A 20,396-nucleotide genomic window follows, 5' to 3' on the forward strand; every position below is an offset into this window, starting at 1 on the left:
AATCACGGTGAGAAGCACGTTCCGTGTGATGTACCAGCTCCTTTCTGAGAGTGTATCAACCACGTTGAAAACCACGACTGATATGCGTCTCACTGGAAACAAATCATGTACGAGGACGGTATAACGCAGAGCAATGTGAACAAGCAATCTCTCTTTCCTGCGTCCCATAATCCAATGAAACGTTCTTGCGGCAGACACTACATTCGATTCAAACACAATGCAACAGCCACAATCGTAGGTAATTCTCTCAAGTACCACGTGCATACTGTGTGATATTATCAGTTTCTACTGACAGTTCCATTGTTAATTTGTTTTTATTAAAGGCTTTTTATGTGTTATAATAAAGTATAATTTCATGAGAAAAAAATGATGCAAAACTAAGAAATTACCCTAATAGGACGGAAATCGTTGGATCTGACGCACATGTACAGAGAAACAAATGATCACAATTTCAGAAAAATTGGATGATTTATGGCACAGAAAGAGGTTTCCCGGCCGAAGTGGCCGCGCGATTCTGGCGCTGCAGTCTGGAACCGCGAGACCGCTACGGTCGCAGGTTCGAATCCTGCCTCGGGCATGGATGTCTGTGATGTCCTTACGTTAGTTAGGTTTAAGTAGTTCTAAGTTCTAGGGGACTAATGACCTCAGCAGTTGAGTCCCATAGCGCTCAGAGCCATTTGATTTGAACAGAAAGAGGTTTGCAAACCAGGCAAGCCAACAACGCGTTGCTGCAAATGGTTCAAATGGGTCTGAGCACTATGGGACTTAACATCTGAGGTCATCAGTCTCCATCACACACACCCATGCCCGAGGCAGGATTCGAACCTGCGACCGTAGCGGTCGCGCGGTTCCAGACTGAAGAGCGTAGAACCGCTCGGCCACTCTGGCCGGCCGCGTTGGTGCACATCTGGCCCTTATGCAAACAGCTATTGGGCTTGCCTTGGATTGATAGAGTTGTTGGATGTCCTTCTGGACGATATCGTCCCAAATTCTGTGCAACTGGCATGTCCCTGCCGATAATCCACCGGACGTTTTAAATTAGGGAGAGATCCGGTACTCTTGCTGGCCAAGGTAGGGTTAGGTAAGTACGAAGGCAAGCAGTAGAAACTCTCGCCGTGTGTGGACTGGCAACACAACGAGGCGTAGAATGTCGTTAACGTACCGCTGTGCTCTAAGTGTATCCCGGATGACAACCAAACAGGTCCTGCTATGAAATAAAACGGCACCTCAGACAGTCACTCCTGCTTGTTGGTCCGTAATGCGGGCGACACTCTCGGGTTGGTATCCCACCGCTGTCCAGGGCGTCTCCAGATACGTTTTCGCTGGTCGTCGAGGCTTAGTTCGAAGCGGAACGCATCACTCAAGACAATTCTACTCTATTCAATGAGATTCGAGACCGAAGACATGTTTGGAGACGCCTTGGACACTGGTCGCACACCAACCTGTCTATCACCTGCCATATGGTCCAACAATCAGGAGTGATGGTCTAGAGTGCCATTCATTTCATAGCAGGACACCTTTTGTTGTCATCCGCGGCACCCATACAGGTCAGGGGTACGTCGGCGATATTCTGCCTTGTTGCCCTTCATGGCAAGCCATCCCGGGCTTGCATTTCAGAGAGATAATGCCCACCCGTACAGGCTTGTTTCGTGCTTGGTGAAACCTACCTTGTCCCCAACTGAGAACGTTTGGAGTGTTGAAGACGTTACCCTCCAACCATCTCGAGATTTTGACGACCATCGCGCCAGTTGTACACAATTTGGCACGATATCCCTCTATCAACCAATGCCAAGCCTAGTAACTGCCTGCATAAGGGCAACGCGTTACTGACTTGCTGAATTTATGAAGCTCTTTCTCTTGAATTTATCATCCAATTTTTCTGAATTTTAATCATTTGTTTGTCTGTACATGAACGTCACATCTACCGCTTTCCGTCTCATTCGGATAATTCCTTAGCGGTGCGTCGTTTTTTCCGTCTTAGAATGTATTTCGCTCGATAATGGGTACTTAATAATTCCAGTTCTCTACGTAAACTAAATAATCTTCGTTTTGTCACAACATATCCTTGAGTTTCACTGGAACAAGAATATTTACTGTGTCTGAGCAGCAACGATATCTAGTTCTGTATTCCCGTAATTTTACGTCACTGAAGTTAATTCATAATATGACATACGGTATTTCAAATACAACTGCAAAATCATTAAATAAATTTCAGTTTCAACACAGTTTATCATACGTGTAAAAGGTAAAAACATTATTTCAAACAGTACAGTTTCACGTTACACAAATGTAAGAATCATAGATTTATAATTTATAATTTATAATAATATACTTTCACCAAATGCTGCATGAGCAATAAATGACATTTCAGGGGAGTTTATAAATGTCATTCCCATCAGACTACTATCAGCGAAGTAAAGGCGATAGCTATATCGGCTACTATCGCTCTCTAATCCGAAACCCAGTTGGATATTCAGCAACGATCGATTCAGCACATGTTAAATGGTCAATGTCCCTGAAACGTATTTTCCTTCAACGGACACGGGTCATCACAACAAACTCAAATGAATTCTTATTCCCTGATTCAGCTTCAAGGTATCTCGTTTCAAGGCATGCAACGCTGCTTCAAATCGTACTCAGTAATTAAATATCAGATTCCGTCAACTATAAAGCAATGTATGGAAAGGATAACATCAATACTCCTTGAAATCAAGCGACGAATGTTACAGTCCTTCGATTATTGACAAAATGCTGCGAATACTATGGCCCGTCTAAGCTTCCAACTGAAGCTTGTGTCGGAATTTTTGCCACATAAACATAAAGTTGAATTTTATAAGCACTCATTCGAAATATTTTCTTTTATGAGGACATGCGGCGTAATGACAAAGGGGGCCAGTAGGTCTCTCGTCCGGGCAGAAAGATCTATCAGTGAATCCTGGCGGGCACACACGCAAAGACTGCTGTTTTTTATTTTATAATTTCTTTAAGAATAATTAGCCATTTGAATTTGTTTTTGAGTTGTGTATGAGTGGTAACAGTTGTTCGTAATAAAATACTTAAAGTCATTTCACAAAACGATCCGATTCTGAATTCATAGTGCGTGATACGGCACATGGTCACATTCAAATCTGAAAGGTTCACAGAAATGAAACAGTGCGAATCTTTACGCTTTTCTATGTAATTCCTTGCATTAGTATTATATTATTATAGTTCTGCAATTTCGTATACGTGAATATATAACTATAGTGCTAACAAGTGAATTACACAATAATTTCAAATTAACGTTCAACGCTTGACAGTTTGCAGAACTTGGCGCCACTTGACCGAAGTCCTTAGCGTGGAGTTGACAGTCCACTTGTCATTGATCAGAGTCAGTTGCTCTGCTCGACACCCAAAAGTAATAGTTTCTTGAAGGTCGCACTCCTTCAATTCACAGCACTTGCACGCGAATATTCAATTCAAACCTCGAGGAATCCGGCGGCGAATGGTGAAACAAGCGACAGTCGAAAATTACTGAGCTGTTGTTGGAGAAATCTGATGCAATGATTTTAGAGAACAGACGCTTTACGGCTATGACGCTTGCGCCTCCATGAAAACGAAGTGACAGTAGACCCACCAAATGCTTCCCAGCAGTGGTAGAAAATTTAGGCGAAGGAAGTAGGCCTAGTCTATCACTGCAGCTACGCTACGACCAACATCTCAGCAGGCAGGTAGCATGTTCTCTTGTCTTTAAAAATACATTTTCTGACATACTTTCCTTTTCAATGTTCCCAATGGCTCCCGATCCTGTAGTACCATTCTGCAATCAGGATGGATGCATTTTCCATAACAGGTAATGCTCCGTACATGCAAAACCCACATACAATGTGCTTAAAATCGTTGAACCATCCAGGATTGTCATGAAAATCATCAAATACTTCAGTGTCGATTGCCAAGGGAGAGAACATCGGGATAGGCCCCCCCCTTATGACGCCCGTCTCATTCGGCACCTGTAGGAGAGGATTATGGATTTTTACATCTCCTGTGACCAACAGTCTAAGATCAACTGAATACGTTTTGGTTTTACTCAAGAGCAAAACTTTTAGTGCAGCTGGACCTGCAATTCACTAAAGCTAGTATTGACTTTTGCGGATTCCCTGGTCCAGGAAAAATGTTAAAGAAAATAATAATGCACCCATACTGATTGTGGAATATGCGGCTCTACATCTCAGATGTGAGACCTTCAAGAAGTGTGGAGCAGAGGGCCTGACTTTGAATAAAGCACGAGAACTGACTTTTCCACGTTAAAGAGTCCAATGAAGTGACGTAAGGTACTGCGGCCTAGTTGTCAAGATTAAATGTTAATTTGTAATTTTATGTAATTAACTTAATAACATTATTGTTGTCTATTCAGGTATGTGTAACTACAACATAAGAAGGTAGTAGTACTAATGCAAGGAGTTATAAGGAAACTGGTTAATAGACCCACTTACCGATGTAATAAACACCATTATTACCAATATCTGTGTATATAATCTAGTTTAACTTATTCTTTAATACACCAAAGGAAGTTGAAGCTCCTAGAGCGGCATTTAAAACTTTGAGCTACGCCGATGTCATCGTAATTCTGTTAGAGACTCCAAAGAACTGGGAAGTTCAGGTGAACGGAATGGATGGCGTCTTGAAAAAAGGTTGCAAGATGAACATCAGCTTTCCAACTACAGAATATACAAGCAAACCCCATACCCAGCATCACAGTTGGAGGTCAAACTCTCCAATACTGGAACACATCAAAATAACTACATGTGACCCTAAACACGTCTTTGACACATAAAATCCATCTCCGTAATGTGACAACTGGAATCAAAACGCGGAACAATGTACTCCAGAAGTTAACAGTTACTGACTGGGATGCCATTGCAACAGTCATCGGATCATCGCTTTCAGCTCTTCCATACTCTGTCGCAGAATATTCTTGTTCCACGTGGGTAAATAGTGCTCACACCAAAATAATTGACACACAGCTCAGTCAAGCAGTGGGCCTCATAACAGGGTGCAATCGTCCCAAGTAAACGTACTAGCTACCCGTTCTCACTAATGTTTTCCCATCACCCGTACTAAGATCACAGTCATCAGCGAACGTGTGGACAAGAATAAAAAATAAACTACAATTATCATGTCATTTAGAAAATTCATTTTCAGTGTATCAGCGATTAAGATCTAGAAAACCATCGTGGCGCACAGCCTGCATCATAGATATTTCAAAATGCAAGATGCCTAGAACAGTCAATGGCAAAAGCAAGCTTCCACGAGACATGACCAACTAATTCCCTGGGGGCGACTAGCAGATTTTTATCTGCAATGCAACTGAACGGAATCGGAACTGACCGCGGTAAATGTGGAACACTGCTGTTCTAATGGGGATGGAGGTCGTCTCCTCAATGCCACTGCGACAAAGAATAGCAAACAGTATATATAAAACATTTAATTGTTCGTTTAGAGCATTCAAAGTGACAACAGAAGACCACAGTTTGTATACAGAAGCTTCTGACTGGATGTTAAACCTGGACTTAGGTCCATGAACCCATTACTAATTGAGATTGTATCTTTGTAGAAATGTATATATTTGTTGTAAATAGTTGTCTAGTATTTTCTCCAGTCATCATACGATAAGTAAAACAAATCACAAAGGTAAAACAAGGATAATGAAATACAATATAATTAAATCAAATGACGCAAAAGGAACTAAGTTAGGAAATGAAACACTAAAATTAGCAGACGCGTTTTGACTTTTGAGCAGTAAAGTGACTGATGGCCAAATTAGAAAGTATATAAAACGCAGATTGCCTACACCACAAAAAGCATTCCTGTAAAAGATAAATTTGTAAACACCTGATACAAATGTAAGAGTTATGTGGTATTTTCTGAAGGTAATTGTCTGGAGCGTAGTCTTGTTCTGAAGTAAAATGTGGACGATGAGGAGTTCCGACTAGAAGACAACTGACGTATTTGAGATGTGATGTTACAGCAGAATGCTGAAGATTGATGGATAGATCGGATAACCTATAAGGAAATAGTGAACTGAAAAGAGGAGAAAGAAATGTATGGCACAACTTCACTAAAAGAAGTGTTCGGTTGATGAGATGCATCCTGAGGCATCAAAGAATCCTAAAGTTGGTAATGGAGGGATGTGTGGAGCGTAAAAATTGTGGAGGAAACCAAGTCTTGAATACCTTCAGCGGCTTCATATGGAGGTAGGTTGCAGCAAATACCCACAAACGAAGCGGCTTCCACAGCATAAAATGGCGTAGAGAATTGCATCAAGCCAGTCCTTGGATTGAAGACGACGACGACGACGACGACGACAACAATAAGAACCACAACAACAACAACAACAACTGTACTTCAAAGTAGAACTTACTTCCCTGCTATCTCTATAGATTCAAAATAGAGGATAATGAAAGATGATCAATAGTGATGGATTCATAGTGACTATTTTCGCTACTTTTTATTTCTCTACCTCGGACTTTCTCTCTCTCTCTCTCTCTCTCTCTCTCTCTCTCTCTCTCGGCGCGCGCTCGGGTGAAAGAGAGAGAGAGAGAGAGAGAGAGAGAGAGTGAGGCTGTACCACAGTTTATTCGAAAGATGTTGATCCTCAGGTAGCCACTTATGAAAGATCAAAGAGTAGGTAACTGATGGTGGCAGGTTGCGGCTGGCTTAAACTGGTGTTTCCTGTCGGCGTGCAGGCTCGTAATTACGTAGCGGTCCAGTGGGACGGGCTGTTGAATGATTAGCTAGCCACGTTCGTGTTGCGAGCAGCTCGCTGACACTGGCGGAGAAGGAATTGATTTGCCGCCACTGCAGGTGTTGAGGCTGACCGCACCCGACGGCCGGGCCACTATATTCTGAAGGCCTCGTCACACGACTTGGCGTGTGTTGCGGAATCAGGAGAGAGAGCAAACAGCCTCATCTACCATCAGCTATGAAATTTGTTTTGTTCCATCATAGGTTTATGTGGAGACTGCGATACCACTGAAAAAAATACTGCTAGTCAAAATTCAAACCTAAATACTGCGTTTTGTAGGAAATTTTGTCTACTTTAAATTTGTACATCTTCGAAAAATTCAAAGTTTTCGTGATACAAGCAGAAAACTGAGAAAAAAACACGAAATTTGGTTGTCTGTTGTCCATATTTTCCTTTTTAAGAAGACTTTTTATAAACCCTGAAAACGTGGTAAAGGGGTTTCAATAAACCTTTCAATTTCCAACTGATAAGATGTTTACTACTTCCACTACATTTTATTCTACGGTTGTTGCTCCAGCCACGTATAATTTTTTTTAAAAAAGGCAGCAGTCTTAATATGTACTTAGAACTCCAAGGATTTGCTAGGAACATCACGAAAGCGCTTGTTTGTTATCTGTAGCGTGCGGCCGAGGTGTTTACCGGCTAAGGCCCGCACGGCTGCTGCTGAGTGAGGCTGCGGGGGTACTCACCGCCGTCGGCGTAGGTCTCGGACCCGTAGCCGTCCTGCAGGCCGTTGGCCCAGGTGCCCTCGTAGCGCGCGTTGGACGTGGCCGACTGGCGCACGCCGTAGCGGCCCTTGAAGCCCTGCGTCCACTCGCCGCGGTACAGCCAGCGCCCGCGCGCCTCCACGCCCAGCCCGTGCCGCTTGCCATTCTGCCACTGGCCCTCGAACGTGCTCCCGCTGCAACAACCACACCAGCCCTCCGCTTAACATTCGACGAGCAAAACTGAAGACGATACTAGTGTTATAACAAATCCAATTAGAGAGAAAGCAACACAAAAGTTAGTACACGACATTTTTCGAAGAATCAATAAGCGATTCTCTGAATACATACTCTCTATAAATTTCGAAAAAACCTACATTCATTTCTGTACAACAAATACAGCCATACCAACAAGTCATGTAGCACACGAGTAGGAGTCAGTAAGCAGGATGGAATGCTCCAAATTTTTGGGTGTACCTACTGATGAAAACTTCAACTGGAAGAATCATATTACTTTGCTTTTCAAACTGTCAAGTTCAGCTACTTTTGTTCTCCGTACAATTGCTAGTCGGAAACAAACGTATCAACCTTCTGACAGATTTTGCGTATTTCTACTCATTAATGTCGTACGAAATAATTTTCTAGAGTAATTCATCATGCCGGCCTCAGTGGCCATGCGGTTCTAAGCGCTACAGTCTGGAGCCGAGCGACCGCTACGGTCGCAGGTTCGAATCCTGCCTCGGGCATGGATGTGTGTGCTGTCCTTAGGTGAGATAGGTTTAATTAGTTCTAAGTTCTAGGCGACTGATGATCTCAGAAGTTAAGTCGCATAGTGCTCAGAGCCATTTGAACCATAATTCATCACTTACAAAGAAAGTATTGGTTGCACAAAAGCGAACTGTAAGAATTATGGGTGGTGTTCAACCACGAAAGATATGTAGACACCTCTTCAAAAAGCGAGGCTTTTGACTGCGCCGTCACAATACACATTTTTGCCAATGAAACTACCCATAAATAACCTGTCACAGTTTCAGAAGAACAGTGGTGTAAAATTTGGAAATTTGTGGTAAGGTCTTAAGGGACCAAGCTGCTAAGGTCATCGGTCCCTAAGCTTACGCACTACGTAATCTAACTCAAGGACAACACACACACCCGTGCCCCAGGGAGGACTCGAACCTCCGTCGAGGGGAGCCGCCCGGGCCGTGACAAGTCGCCTCAGACCACGTGGCTAGCTCGTGCGGCGCACTGATGTACATACCGACAACAATAGAGGGAAAATCCGTTGTTAAAGATCTCAGCTCTCAGCGGCTCAAAGAGGAGTTCAGTATGCATAAAAAGAGAAGAAAAGACCATTTGCCCAATAACATAAAAGTCTGACAGGTAGTGAAGCAAGTTTTAAGTATAATTTAAAACCATTTCTCCCGGTCAATTCCTTCCATTCCACTGACGAATTAGTACTTAAAGAGTGCTAACCGCTGTAAAAAGTGTTAATTGCATGAGTAGGAGTAAAATGATAAGTACAAATGGCTCTGAGCACTATGGGACTTAACTTCTGAGGTCATCAGTCTAAAATGATAAGTGTTCAGTAATGTTAACACTGATCACTTACACGTATCCTGTTAACTGCCTCGTTCCACATCATTTCGATAAAGAATCGTTTAAATTATCTTTGGAACATGTAACTAACTAACTAACTAGTCGATAGCGGAGTGCACCGGGCAGCATAGACTCAAGGATGTTACATCCCAGGTCGAATGCAGGAATCACAAATTATGATTTTCTTTTTACCCATGATCGCGATTTTACCCAAGTCGCTTGTCGCTGAAGAACGCAAGCAAGCACAAATACTACTTATTACCAAACTGTCGAAGTCCGCCTCCGTAGCTGAGTAGTCAGTGCGGCTGACTACCACACTGCGGACGCGGGCCCGATTTCCGATACTGCCATGTATTTTTCCTTGGTTTGAGGACTGGAATGTGGTGTACTCAGCCTCATGAGGCCCACTTAGTAGCTACTTGGCTGACAAGTAGCGGCTCCAGATCTTGAAAACTGAGAACGGCCAGGTGAGCGCTGTGCTTACCCCACGCCTCTCCATACTGCATCCAATGATGTCATTGGCAAAGGATGACATGGCGATCGGTCGGTACCGATGGGGGTTCATGGGCTCATGGACGAAGTTTATATTTATTAAGCTGTAAAGACGATCTTAAACGATGTAAATATCTCCGAGTATCACTCTTAACAGTTGTCAAGACACGTTCCAGACGTATATTTGAATTTTTTACTTTTATTTTTACTTTTTTTGCGGTGTCAGACCAAACAAATATTCCTCATCGTGTCTTTTACTAGACGGAAAGTGTCGGTTTGTTTCCAGTTGCAAACAAAATTAGTTTTAAAGTGGAATTTTACATGCTCATTTGACAGAGTGGTCCAAAATTAACATAGTGCTATATTCGTTTTATCGATATGTATTGACGGGACAGTAAGACACAGAGACAGTGCTGCAGTAATGACTGAGTAGCGCTGCTGAGTCAGGACCAGTCAGAGCGGTGCTATCGCTGCTGGAGTTAAAAAAAAATGGCTCTGAGCACTATGGGACTTAACATCGATGGTCATCAGTCCCCCAGAACTTAGAACTACTTAAACCTAACTAACCTAAGGACAGCACACAACACCCAGCCATCACGAGGCAGAGAAAATCCCTGACCCCGCCGGGAATCGAACCCGGGAACGCTGCTGGAGTGCTGACTATTTTACTGTTCCTGTTAATATGCGTTATTGAAAAGGACAATGCTCTACAGTAATGTGGGAGCGCTCTGTCGAAATGACACGTAAAATTCCCCATTAAAAACCACTTTGTTTGTAACGGGTAACAAATCGACGCTTTCCATTGACACTTGGCGTCACATGATGAGACGTACGTGTTGAGGCTGATTCCAGCGACACAATGCATTAGGATTATTTGCTTGTCCATTTTTCTTTTACCCACCCTTTTCGCGTGTGTCTGTAATACTCAAACACCCTGTTGTCTACTTTCTAGTATGTTGCACCTCCTACACATATTCTTTGACTAAAATTAGTAGAGAGATTTGGTTGTCGGGAAATGAGTGGTATCTTTGCTTAGCGGACAGCCTTTGAATTGTAAACAAAAGCATTACATGTGAAGTACACATCTGACGCTCCAACAGACATGAGGGACATTGTGAAGTGTTTGGGTGCCACATTGGTTTGTTTACTATGCGAGTGGTGTTTACACTTCAACACTTTGTGCGTCGTCCCGAAATGACATAAGAACGAAAACAAAACGAAACGCCGTCCACTATAACAAGTCTTTTTCACTTTATTTTTTATCAATGGCAACCACATTAGCATGTTTTTGCTATCCACACAACATACAGCGTGGGGCTAAGTATTCAAATATTCTTATGCAGTACATATGGTAACGGTAGGATGCTGATGAAAATATTACTGCAATTAAAAATGTTAGCTATTTGAAGGCGTAAATGGACGTGGCAGCCCGAGACCGGTAACAACATTGATAAGCTTTTTAAAAATGTTTTTGGCTGGTTGTGTTCTTTAGTAACAGAAAGTTTCACTTTATCTATAACTGATGGCTCATTATCCAGCATATCCCGATTACCATATTGTCCCAGTCTAGTACTGGGCAGAAAAAGGAATGAAATATTTCTTTAGTGTAAAAACACAGACTACTTTGCAGAGAAAAGTGAAGCATCCAGGAGAGGTGGTCGGATGTCAGTGTAACTTCGCACATGTACACACCAGTGGCTGGTTTTGTAAACCATTAGACTTGTAAGTCTCTGTGACAGGTAGATCATCAGCGTACATTAGTGTTGTTCGTGTCTGAGGTTGTTACCAAGCATAATACGACATGTAAGGGGCTCGAGAAGAGATAGGCAAAAAATATTGATATATCAAAATATCTATACTTTTCCATAATAGTACGATATATATCGCTGAAACGTAAGCTATCAGTATATCGATTAATCGGTATTGTATATTAAGTATTGAAATTGATATTTATTACTGTCTGTCTTTCCTGACTCATAGTTCTCATCGGCAGATTTCTTGCCCATTGCAGCTACTACCAGTCCTTGTAATATAACAGTAAATGTCTTACAACGAGCTTAATTTAATTTCTTACTCAGTACAACAAATGAACACCAGATCTGAAGATACATATATCTGCACTGTATGTGCCTGAAAGTTTGTTACTTCCTGTGTTATTTCTATCACTGCAAATGTGGTGTAAAACGAAAACGTTTGGTGACATCACTGTATGGGAATGGTGGAAATTACCACACCCTGCTCCAAATATGAGGCAGAATGTGTGCTCTCCTTACCCCCTGAGTGCCTGGGTCAAGAAAAGATAGACGCACTGTAAAAGTAACGTAGAGTCGTCACAAAAGTCACACACATCACTGCACTGGTATTTAGTGGAAAAAGGGATCTTGTTGTCTGAAATGTTTTCGGTAGGTAGAATATTTCACGCTCAGAACACATATCAGAAGTTTTTCACTCCCGACACTTCTCTCGCGTAGTGATGAGCACTCCGTCTGCAGGCCACAAGTGGCCCTTCGGGACCATCCGGCCGCCGTGTCATCCTCAGCTGCGTATACGGATGGGAAGGGCACGTGGTCAGCACACCGCACTCCCGGTCGTTATGGTGGTTTTCTTCGACCGGAGCCGCTACTATTCGGTCGAGTAGCTCCTCAGTTGGCATCACGAGGCTGAGTGCACTCCGAAAAATGGCAAAGTGCATGGGAACCCATCCAAGTGCCGGCCACGCCCGACAAAGCTTAACTTCGGTGATCTGAAGGGAACCGGTGTATCCACTGCGGCAAGGCCGTTGCCTCGCATAGTGATGAGCCAAGATTATATAGATTCATTTTTTAACAATCGATACAACATACATCGATATTTTTAAAAATATTGCCCATCCCTAGGTGTGAGCAACGTCAGATGTTGATGTGAAGGACACAGAAAGAAATATTATCAGCTGCTGACAGTTTGAATGTTGCATCATTGTGGGTCTATATTTGACCAGCTTGTCGAATCGTGCAACATCCAGATTTGTGGAGTATTTGGGTGTGACAGTGTGGCGATGCTGGACTGGTTGGAAGCATGAGGGCAAGCATACTCGTCGTCAAGATTCTGGATGACTATGTACGACCGCCAGAAGGCAGGACCGCCGTATTGTGCATCAGGTACATCATAACCCCCTTCACATCTGCACATGTCATCCGATAACAGGTAACGAACTTCCTCCAACATTCTGTGTCATCCCACGCTATTGGTTGTAGACCAGCACCAGCCGCTCTAGGGAATTACCGTCCAGTGCATGAGTCACCGGGTATGATTTCGGGTCAGGGTTGGTACTAACCGAGGAAAATTCGACGGTGCAATGATACATTCGTACATCCAACGTACGCATGTATTACCTGCTGTGCAACAGTACCGAGGTGCCATTTTTCAACAGGCCAATGCTCATCCACATAGGGTACGTGTCTCTATGAAGTCTCTGGGTTATGTTGAGGTATTCTTGTAACGTGCAAGACTCGCAAACCTGTTCCCGATAAAACGTGGGCCAACTTGCCTCAGGAGAGGATACAACAGCGTTATGACACCCTTCCCAAACGAATCACTGGATGCATCCACAAGCATCCCCCCCCCCCCCCCCCCCATAGCTGAACGGTCAGCGCGACGGAATGCTGTGTTAAGAGGGCCGGGTTCCAGTCCCGGCTGGTTCAGAGATTTTCTCCGCTCAGGGACTGGGTGTTGTGTTGTCCCCATCATCACCTCATACCCATCGACGTGCAAGTAGCCGAAGTGGCGTCAACTCAAAAGACTTGCACCAGGCGGCCGGTCTACCCGGCGGGAGGCCCTAGCCACACGACATTTCATTTAATGCGTCCAAGCCAGGTGGGGTACAACTTCATACTGATAAGTGACCTTATATTGCTAAATTCTATGTAAATTTGACTTGATTTTCAAATCACTGAAGTAAGAAGATCAAACACCCTCTCAACGCATGATGTTTCATTTCGTTTTCTCCCCTCGTCCTGAGTGTTTTACTTTCTTTGTCAGGCAGAGTAGATTTTCAGAACTTTCCCTCTGCAAAGGAATATGCGTTGTTTTTAAACTTCCCCGAAGATGCGAATTGTGTCTTGGACTAGGACATGAACATGAAACCTTGCCTTTCTTGGACAATGCTCTTCACTACAGAAGCGATTCATACACAGAGGATAAGCTATTTCTCTGCTACGTCCTTTCTTCCAGCAGTGTTGACCCAGCAAGCTCTGGAGGAGAGCTTCTGTGAAGTTTGGAAAGTAGGAAACAGGTGCCTGAACAAACATAGCTGTAGGTGGATAGTGGGCCACGGTTGGAGAGCTCAGTCGGTAAGAGCATGGCCAGCGTAAGGCTAGTTTCTGCATTGGAATTCAGAGTTGGCACATGGTTTTCAATTTGCATTGTCTACATATTTTGAAAAGTACAAATACAGTAGACAAATTACGAAAGTAAATCTCTCAACTGTTGATTCTAAGATTAATTTAAAACAACATTTGATTATAATCAATTCTCTTGCTATCTACTCTATGTGTGATAACATACAAATTCTTGAGCAAGCACCGTAAAGGGTCCATAGGAGAAATATGGCTATCTCACATCTACTCTACAGTACTTAATAGACTGCCCATTTGGTTTATTGGTCGTGGTCGATGACACGAGTCTCACTGGAAAATGCAGCATATTAGAGTTAAGAAGGAAACCTGTTAGAATTTCACATTTTCATCGTCACAAATACCGAGGGAAGAAATGTAACCGCAGCTGTTACCAACCAACCACCAGAGTAAACTAACTATTTGGTTCCAACGTCAATCCTTTTCGGGTTTTTTTTATCCGTCCCTCTGTGCCACATCCACTCCAATAGCAGCGGTTCTAAGGGTACCTTATCCGCTCAGTATTTTTCCTAGATAGTTTGCCATGTATGTATTACGTTTTGCTGGAATTTCTTCATGATTGTCTGAAATATGCTTACCTGTCACCCTGTTCTCTCGTGCGCCCCTGCCCTCAAGCCCTAGGAGTGCTACACTGCTAGGAGTACACTAATTCTACGGTATTCGTTTCCAGACAGTAAGTCATATGTGTAATAAGTTTGGCTGAAATTGGTCTGAAGGCAAATAACAAACAACTTAAAACAGCCACATGTAACGTACAGTTTGATTCACTATTGCCCGCTTCGATCGTCAGACGCTAGCATCATGAGACAGTCGTTGTCCTGGTGGGAACATGTTAAGGGGTTGAAACTACCATCCGGTACCACCGTCAAATACAAAGACTTTGCATTTCATCGCAACCGCACAAAATATCTAGGAACAATCCAGTCAATTTACGGCGAGCACTTCCTTGCTTACTCAGAGAAGTGCGATTCTACCCATTCGCTCAAACAATGTTTCAGTGTCTGTGGAGTTACTGTGCAGCCATGCGGCTTTTTGCAGTTTATTAACTTCTTACAGCTGCTCTGTAAAATATTATGAAGCTGCTCTGTAAAATATTACGAGTAGGGCTTATACGGAGAATGTGGTGATGCATGTGTCTCGCACAGTGTGCACATTCATCAAGGTATTTTTATCGTAGAAGTTGTCATTGTGCTTTACGCTGAGGATATTCATTACGAAGATGTAGTATATACGGAAGTCCAGCGAGTAATCGAAAACAGAAAACGAGCCACTGAGGCAGACAAACGGCCCATTATTGTCTTCCAAAGTGTTGCATTAGGTGTTTCCACTCATAAGACCTCTACACACTCTGAACGGAAAAATGACAGTGTTGTTATAAGTACAACCGATAATGAAGGACATGCTCTCGTTCAAAATTACACGTATAAACCGAATGACTGTGACTCTTACTAGGTTTATATTGAAAATAAAATAGATAGATTTATGCAACCAATGTCCATTCGAAAATTGATACATCGCGAAAGTACAAGCAAAATTATTAATATTGCCTCTGCCGGCAAAAACAGGATCAAAGTAGCAGTAACTAATTAATTATTCTCCAACCATATAGTATGATCACGTTTATCTGCAAAGCACAGAATTAGTGACATTCATACCTACTTATGTGGTGTGCAAGCAACGTGTTATTCGGGAAGCAACTTTATAATTTGACGAAATAGTATCAGCTGTCAAAGTCATCAGCCTGGAGTGATTCTCCAAAAAGATAATTAGTGAAGGAAAACCAACTATTGCTAAACTCCAAACATTTCTATCGATTCATAGCTGCAAGTACGTTTACCTGCGTGGAACTAGATGTGGAGTGCGTCAGTTTATTTCCCCCTATCCGTCAATCTTACAAATGCCTTACTTTCGCCCATATCAGCGACCAGTGGCATAGTGTCGTGCACTGCAGTGAATATGGCGGAAGACAGTCGCCAGCTGCATAGCTACTAATTTACAGTGATTGAATTGTGGAGGAGGCCATATCGTTGCGGATAAGAAATTTGCTAAGGAAGGGTAAAAGGAAAATCAGTACCATAAAGTTTCTGACGAAGAGAAATATGAAATGGATGATATCTTCTATGTTTCAAAGTTGGGCAAGAGTACCCTGGCTAATTCCCGATTAACAACTTAATTGCCGAGTGATAATGTGGGGGTTATGATTCACTTCAGTTAATATTGCAGTCTCATTACCCTCTCTTACCGTTACCCAACTGTTTTTCGTCGGTTTCATTTTCGTGGTTGTGCAGTTCCCTCGATGAAGAACTGTCAAACAACCCAACGAAAAGAAGCGCGTGGTCTCACACTGTGTGAAAAACGCTGAGCATAAAGAGTTACAGCATTATCGGCATTCCTAGCACTTTCTCCATAAATGTAAACCATATCAATTTCCTCCTCTACCTTAATAGCCTGCATTCTAATTAATAATGTAGTCAAGTAATGGAGAAACGTATTTAAGAAATGCGGGTCGACGTGCACGCAACGATATCAAATCAAACGATTAAGGAATCAGTTTTTCAAAACAACTACATGGAGAAAACTACGAAACACATCTGTGTTTACGCTTTAGATGCAATGCGTTGTTCTCGCGATATCTAATATTATTTTGTAGCTCACATATGTTATTTATCGATTGCAGCGTCATCTACCACGCAACGACAAAAGTGTTACATACAGTAGTTACGTTTATTTTTCTCGCGGAATCCGATTCTGCAATAATAATGGGATATTTCTATTTAAGATTTCAAAGTCAACATCCACTCCCGTCCCAATCCCTGCATTTTTAAAAATATTTCACATATTTTCCGGTTTTTAGTCAGATGTGTAGTTCTTGAGAAATTTCGTTGTCTCAAGATAAAAAACTGAACCCGTTTCAGGCGCTCACATCTGTTTTACCTCAATGTTTTGACTAGCTTTCGTAGGCCTAGTATTACATACAAAGTTTATGAGTAGTGATTTGGTAATATATATTTACACTGACGGGTAAAAAAGCACAACATATAAAAATAATTAGTGCAGGTAAGTGAAATTTTGGGAATACATTTGGCTAGCTAATATATTTAGGTGATAACATAGCAAAATCACAGGTTATTGTAGCGCGAGATAAGTCGCTGCAAATGTGAAATTCTGGTATATTAATAAGCGGTGAAACCGCCAGAATGCTGAATGCAAGCACGCAAAAGTGCATGAATTGCGTTACACAGGTGCCGGTTGTCAGTTTGCACGACGGTGGTCCATGCCTGTTGCACTGGGTCGATCAGTGCAGGGACAGTTAATGCTGTTTGTGGGTGGAGCTGGAGTTGTCGTCCGATGATGCCCTGTATGCGCTCCATCGCAGATGGGTATGGGGATGGAGCAGATCAAGGCAGTATGTCGACACTATGTAGAGTATATTGGGCGACAACAGCAGTATATGGGTGAACGTTATCCTGTTGGACAACACCCCCCTGGAATGATGCTCATGAATGGCAGCACAACAGGTCCACTCACCAGCTTGACGTACGAATTTGCAGTCAGGTTGCGTGGGATAATCTTGAGAGTGCTCCTGCTGTCATACCAAATCGCACCCCAGACGTTAACTCCAGGTGTAGGTCCAGTGTGTTTAGCACTCAGACAGGTTGACTGTATGCCCTGAATTGGCGTCCTTCTAACCAACACACGGCCATCACTGCATCGAGACAGACCCATCTTTCACCAGAAAACAACAGATTTCCAGCCTTCCTCCCCCCCCCCCCCCCCCCCCCCATCAAATTTTGCTTTACACCACTGAAGTCACACACGATGGTCGCTTGGGGTCAGTGGAAAGCACGCTAAGGGAGGCTGTCTTGGAGCTGTCCTTAAAGAAAGCGATTTGTGAGAGTTCGTTGTGTCGATATGGTGCCAACTGCCGCTGAAATTGCTGCTGCCGATACAACACGACGCGCCAGAGCCATACACCGAACACGATGGTCTTCCCTCTCGGTAGTGCCACGTGGCCATCCGAAGTCCGGTCTTCTTGTGACTGTACCTTCCTGTGAACACCGCTACGAACAGTCATGTAAAGTGGCTACATTCCCGCCAAGTCTGCCAAGTCTTTCTGCAATATCGCAGAATGAACATCCAGCTTCTCGTAGTCCTATTACACGACCACCTTCAAACACAGTGAGATGTTGGCAATGGTGTCTTTGTCGCCTTAAAGGAATTCCTTACTAACGTGAACTCATCACATGTAATAACTAACGCTCACAACCGTTACAGCGTGTCACTCTTATGCGACTGGCGCGAAATTTGAATAGACATCATCTTTCAGATGAAAAATACGCCTACCGATTTTCGTTTACGTCGCGCAACTCCATCGTGCTGTGACTTTCTTTTTTTTCTGTTGGTTTATATCGCACAAACATTATGTGTTTTATCGATAGCGAAATTAATTCACGTTTTATTCTTTCACACTTCTGAATGAAAACACCCACAGTAAAAAATGAGTAAAATGACAAAACTGAATTTTACAAGAGTAGCCAAAAAGAGGTGGTCATTTTGCGGGGTTGGATCCCGGCTAGCTGTCCCCGCTAGATGTGGCTGCTGCATTGCAGTGGGACGGGACACAGGTGGCGATTCGGCCGGGGGCAGGGGCCGCGTGGGGGGGGGGGGGGAGGGGGCACATAGGCGGCGAACAGGCCTCGCGAAACTTCTCCCACGGCCGCGGTATCGATGCTGGGCAATGCGGCACCAAAATTAAGTCAACCATCTCCCCTAACAATGAACTGATAAGCACCTTCTCTGCTGTACCTACCTCCAAAAACTGACACGGTGATCCAAAAGTTCGTCAACATCTGAAAATGCACTAATTCACGTAATAATGCAGGTAGAGAGGTAAAAATTGACACACATGCCTGAAATAACATGAAGTTTTGTTGAAACCGTAAACGAGTGCAGAAACTGGCCAACAGATGACGCTGGACAGCAACACGTCGGTTACGCCTCATGAGAATGGTGTATAAAATCAGCTGTTGAGAGAGAGGGAGTTAGATCATCCCAAGCCCGGCTGATGAACACCTGCTGCAAGGAACGACTTTTAGGCAGGAAGGTGCTCCACCCCATACTGCTACACGTGTGAAAGATGTCTTGCGCATATCGTTCGGTGAGGATCGCATGCTGAGCCGCCACGTCCGTCACGCTTAGCCTCCCAGATCCTGCGGCCTCAATCTGTGTGATTATTGATAGTGTGGTTACTTGAAGTCGCAAGTCCACGGCGATCGTCCAACCTCATTAGGTATGCTAAGGAAACAAGATCAGACGGCAATTCCTCACCATACCTACTTGACGCTTTACACTGCTGTTCACAACACTGTCCCTCGACTCGACTACAGGTATTGTTGATAAATGACGGCCGACATGTTTGGCATTTGTTATTTAGAACATTGTCTTTATTGAAAATCAGTCGTTATGCTAATTACTGCTTTTGTCTCATACGAAGCGCCACCTGTTGGTCATTTTGTGCACTTTTTTTGGTATCAATAAAGCCGCATGTGATCTCAAGCTTGTGTGTCAATTTTAATTTATCTACCTACGTTAATATTGAATTCAAATGCTAACAGACTTTTGGATAGCTCTGTACTTAATCCAGCACTGGTCAAGATCAGTTTTACATTTTCTTCTTTTCTGCATCATAATTTGCTACCTCGTTAGTTATTACTGGACGCCTTAGCATTAACCTACACGTTCTTCTAGCAAGAGTGTATATTCGGCTACTTCCTTCCCTCATTTATACAATCTCTCTCTTTCCTAGAGTTTATCCAGCATTAGGAGTCGGCTGTTTTCTAGATCTGGCAAGTTTATTTAACTTTGATGGTTCAAATGGTTCAAATGGCTCTGAGCACTGTGGGACTCAACTGCTGAGGTCATTAGTCCCCTAGAACTTAGAACTAGTTAAACCTAACTAACCTAAGAACATCACAAACATCCATGCCCGAGGCAGGATTCGAACCTGCGACCGTAGCGGTCTTGCGGTTCCAGACTGCAGCGCCTTTAAGCGCACGGCCACTTCGGCCGGCTTTAACTTTGTGCCCAGATGTACTTGTCGCCACAGCCGGCAGTTAACATAAGGGAGATAGGTCATGTGCGCCATCTTTCTATTAATTGTGTGAGCATAATTCTGTGTACTACCTAACTTTAACTGTTTATCATATTTTCTGAGGCGGAGATTGTGGTACAGCCCAGCCACTCACCTGAAAGAGCGTGGAAACCTCTTAAAATGCCACATTCGGGCTGGCCGATTTACTAGACCAATGGCAGTTAATTCGCCGCAGGGATTCTGTCCGGCTGTGGACCACCTTCTTGTCTTGCAAGCTAGCGCGCTATGCACTGAGCTATATAGACAGAAGTTCCCCCACTATACGCAATATCGCAGAA

General features: G+C 43.3%; 1 protein-coding gene across 1 annotated transcript in view; it reads right to left on the reverse strand.

The window, feature by feature from the left end:
* The window catches only part of LOC124798152 (junctophilin-1), an 889,016-nt gene that overhangs the window by 576,647 nt on the left and 291,973 nt on the right, over positions 1-20,396 (reverse strand). Inside the window, exon 2 of the mRNA XM_047261432.1 lies at positions 7,474-7,685. Coding sequence (XP_047117388.1) covers positions 7,474-7,685 — 212 coding nt within the window. The remainder of the gene's footprint in view (positions 1-7,473; positions 7,686-20,396) is intronic.

This window comes from Schistocerca piceifrons, chromosome 5, assembly GCF_021461385.2.
Source record: "Schistocerca piceifrons isolate TAMUIC-IGC-003096 chromosome 5, iqSchPice1.1, whole genome shotgun sequence".
In the NCBI taxonomy this organism is placed as follows: domain Eukaryota; kingdom Metazoa; phylum Arthropoda; class Insecta; order Orthoptera; family Acrididae; genus Schistocerca; species Schistocerca piceifrons.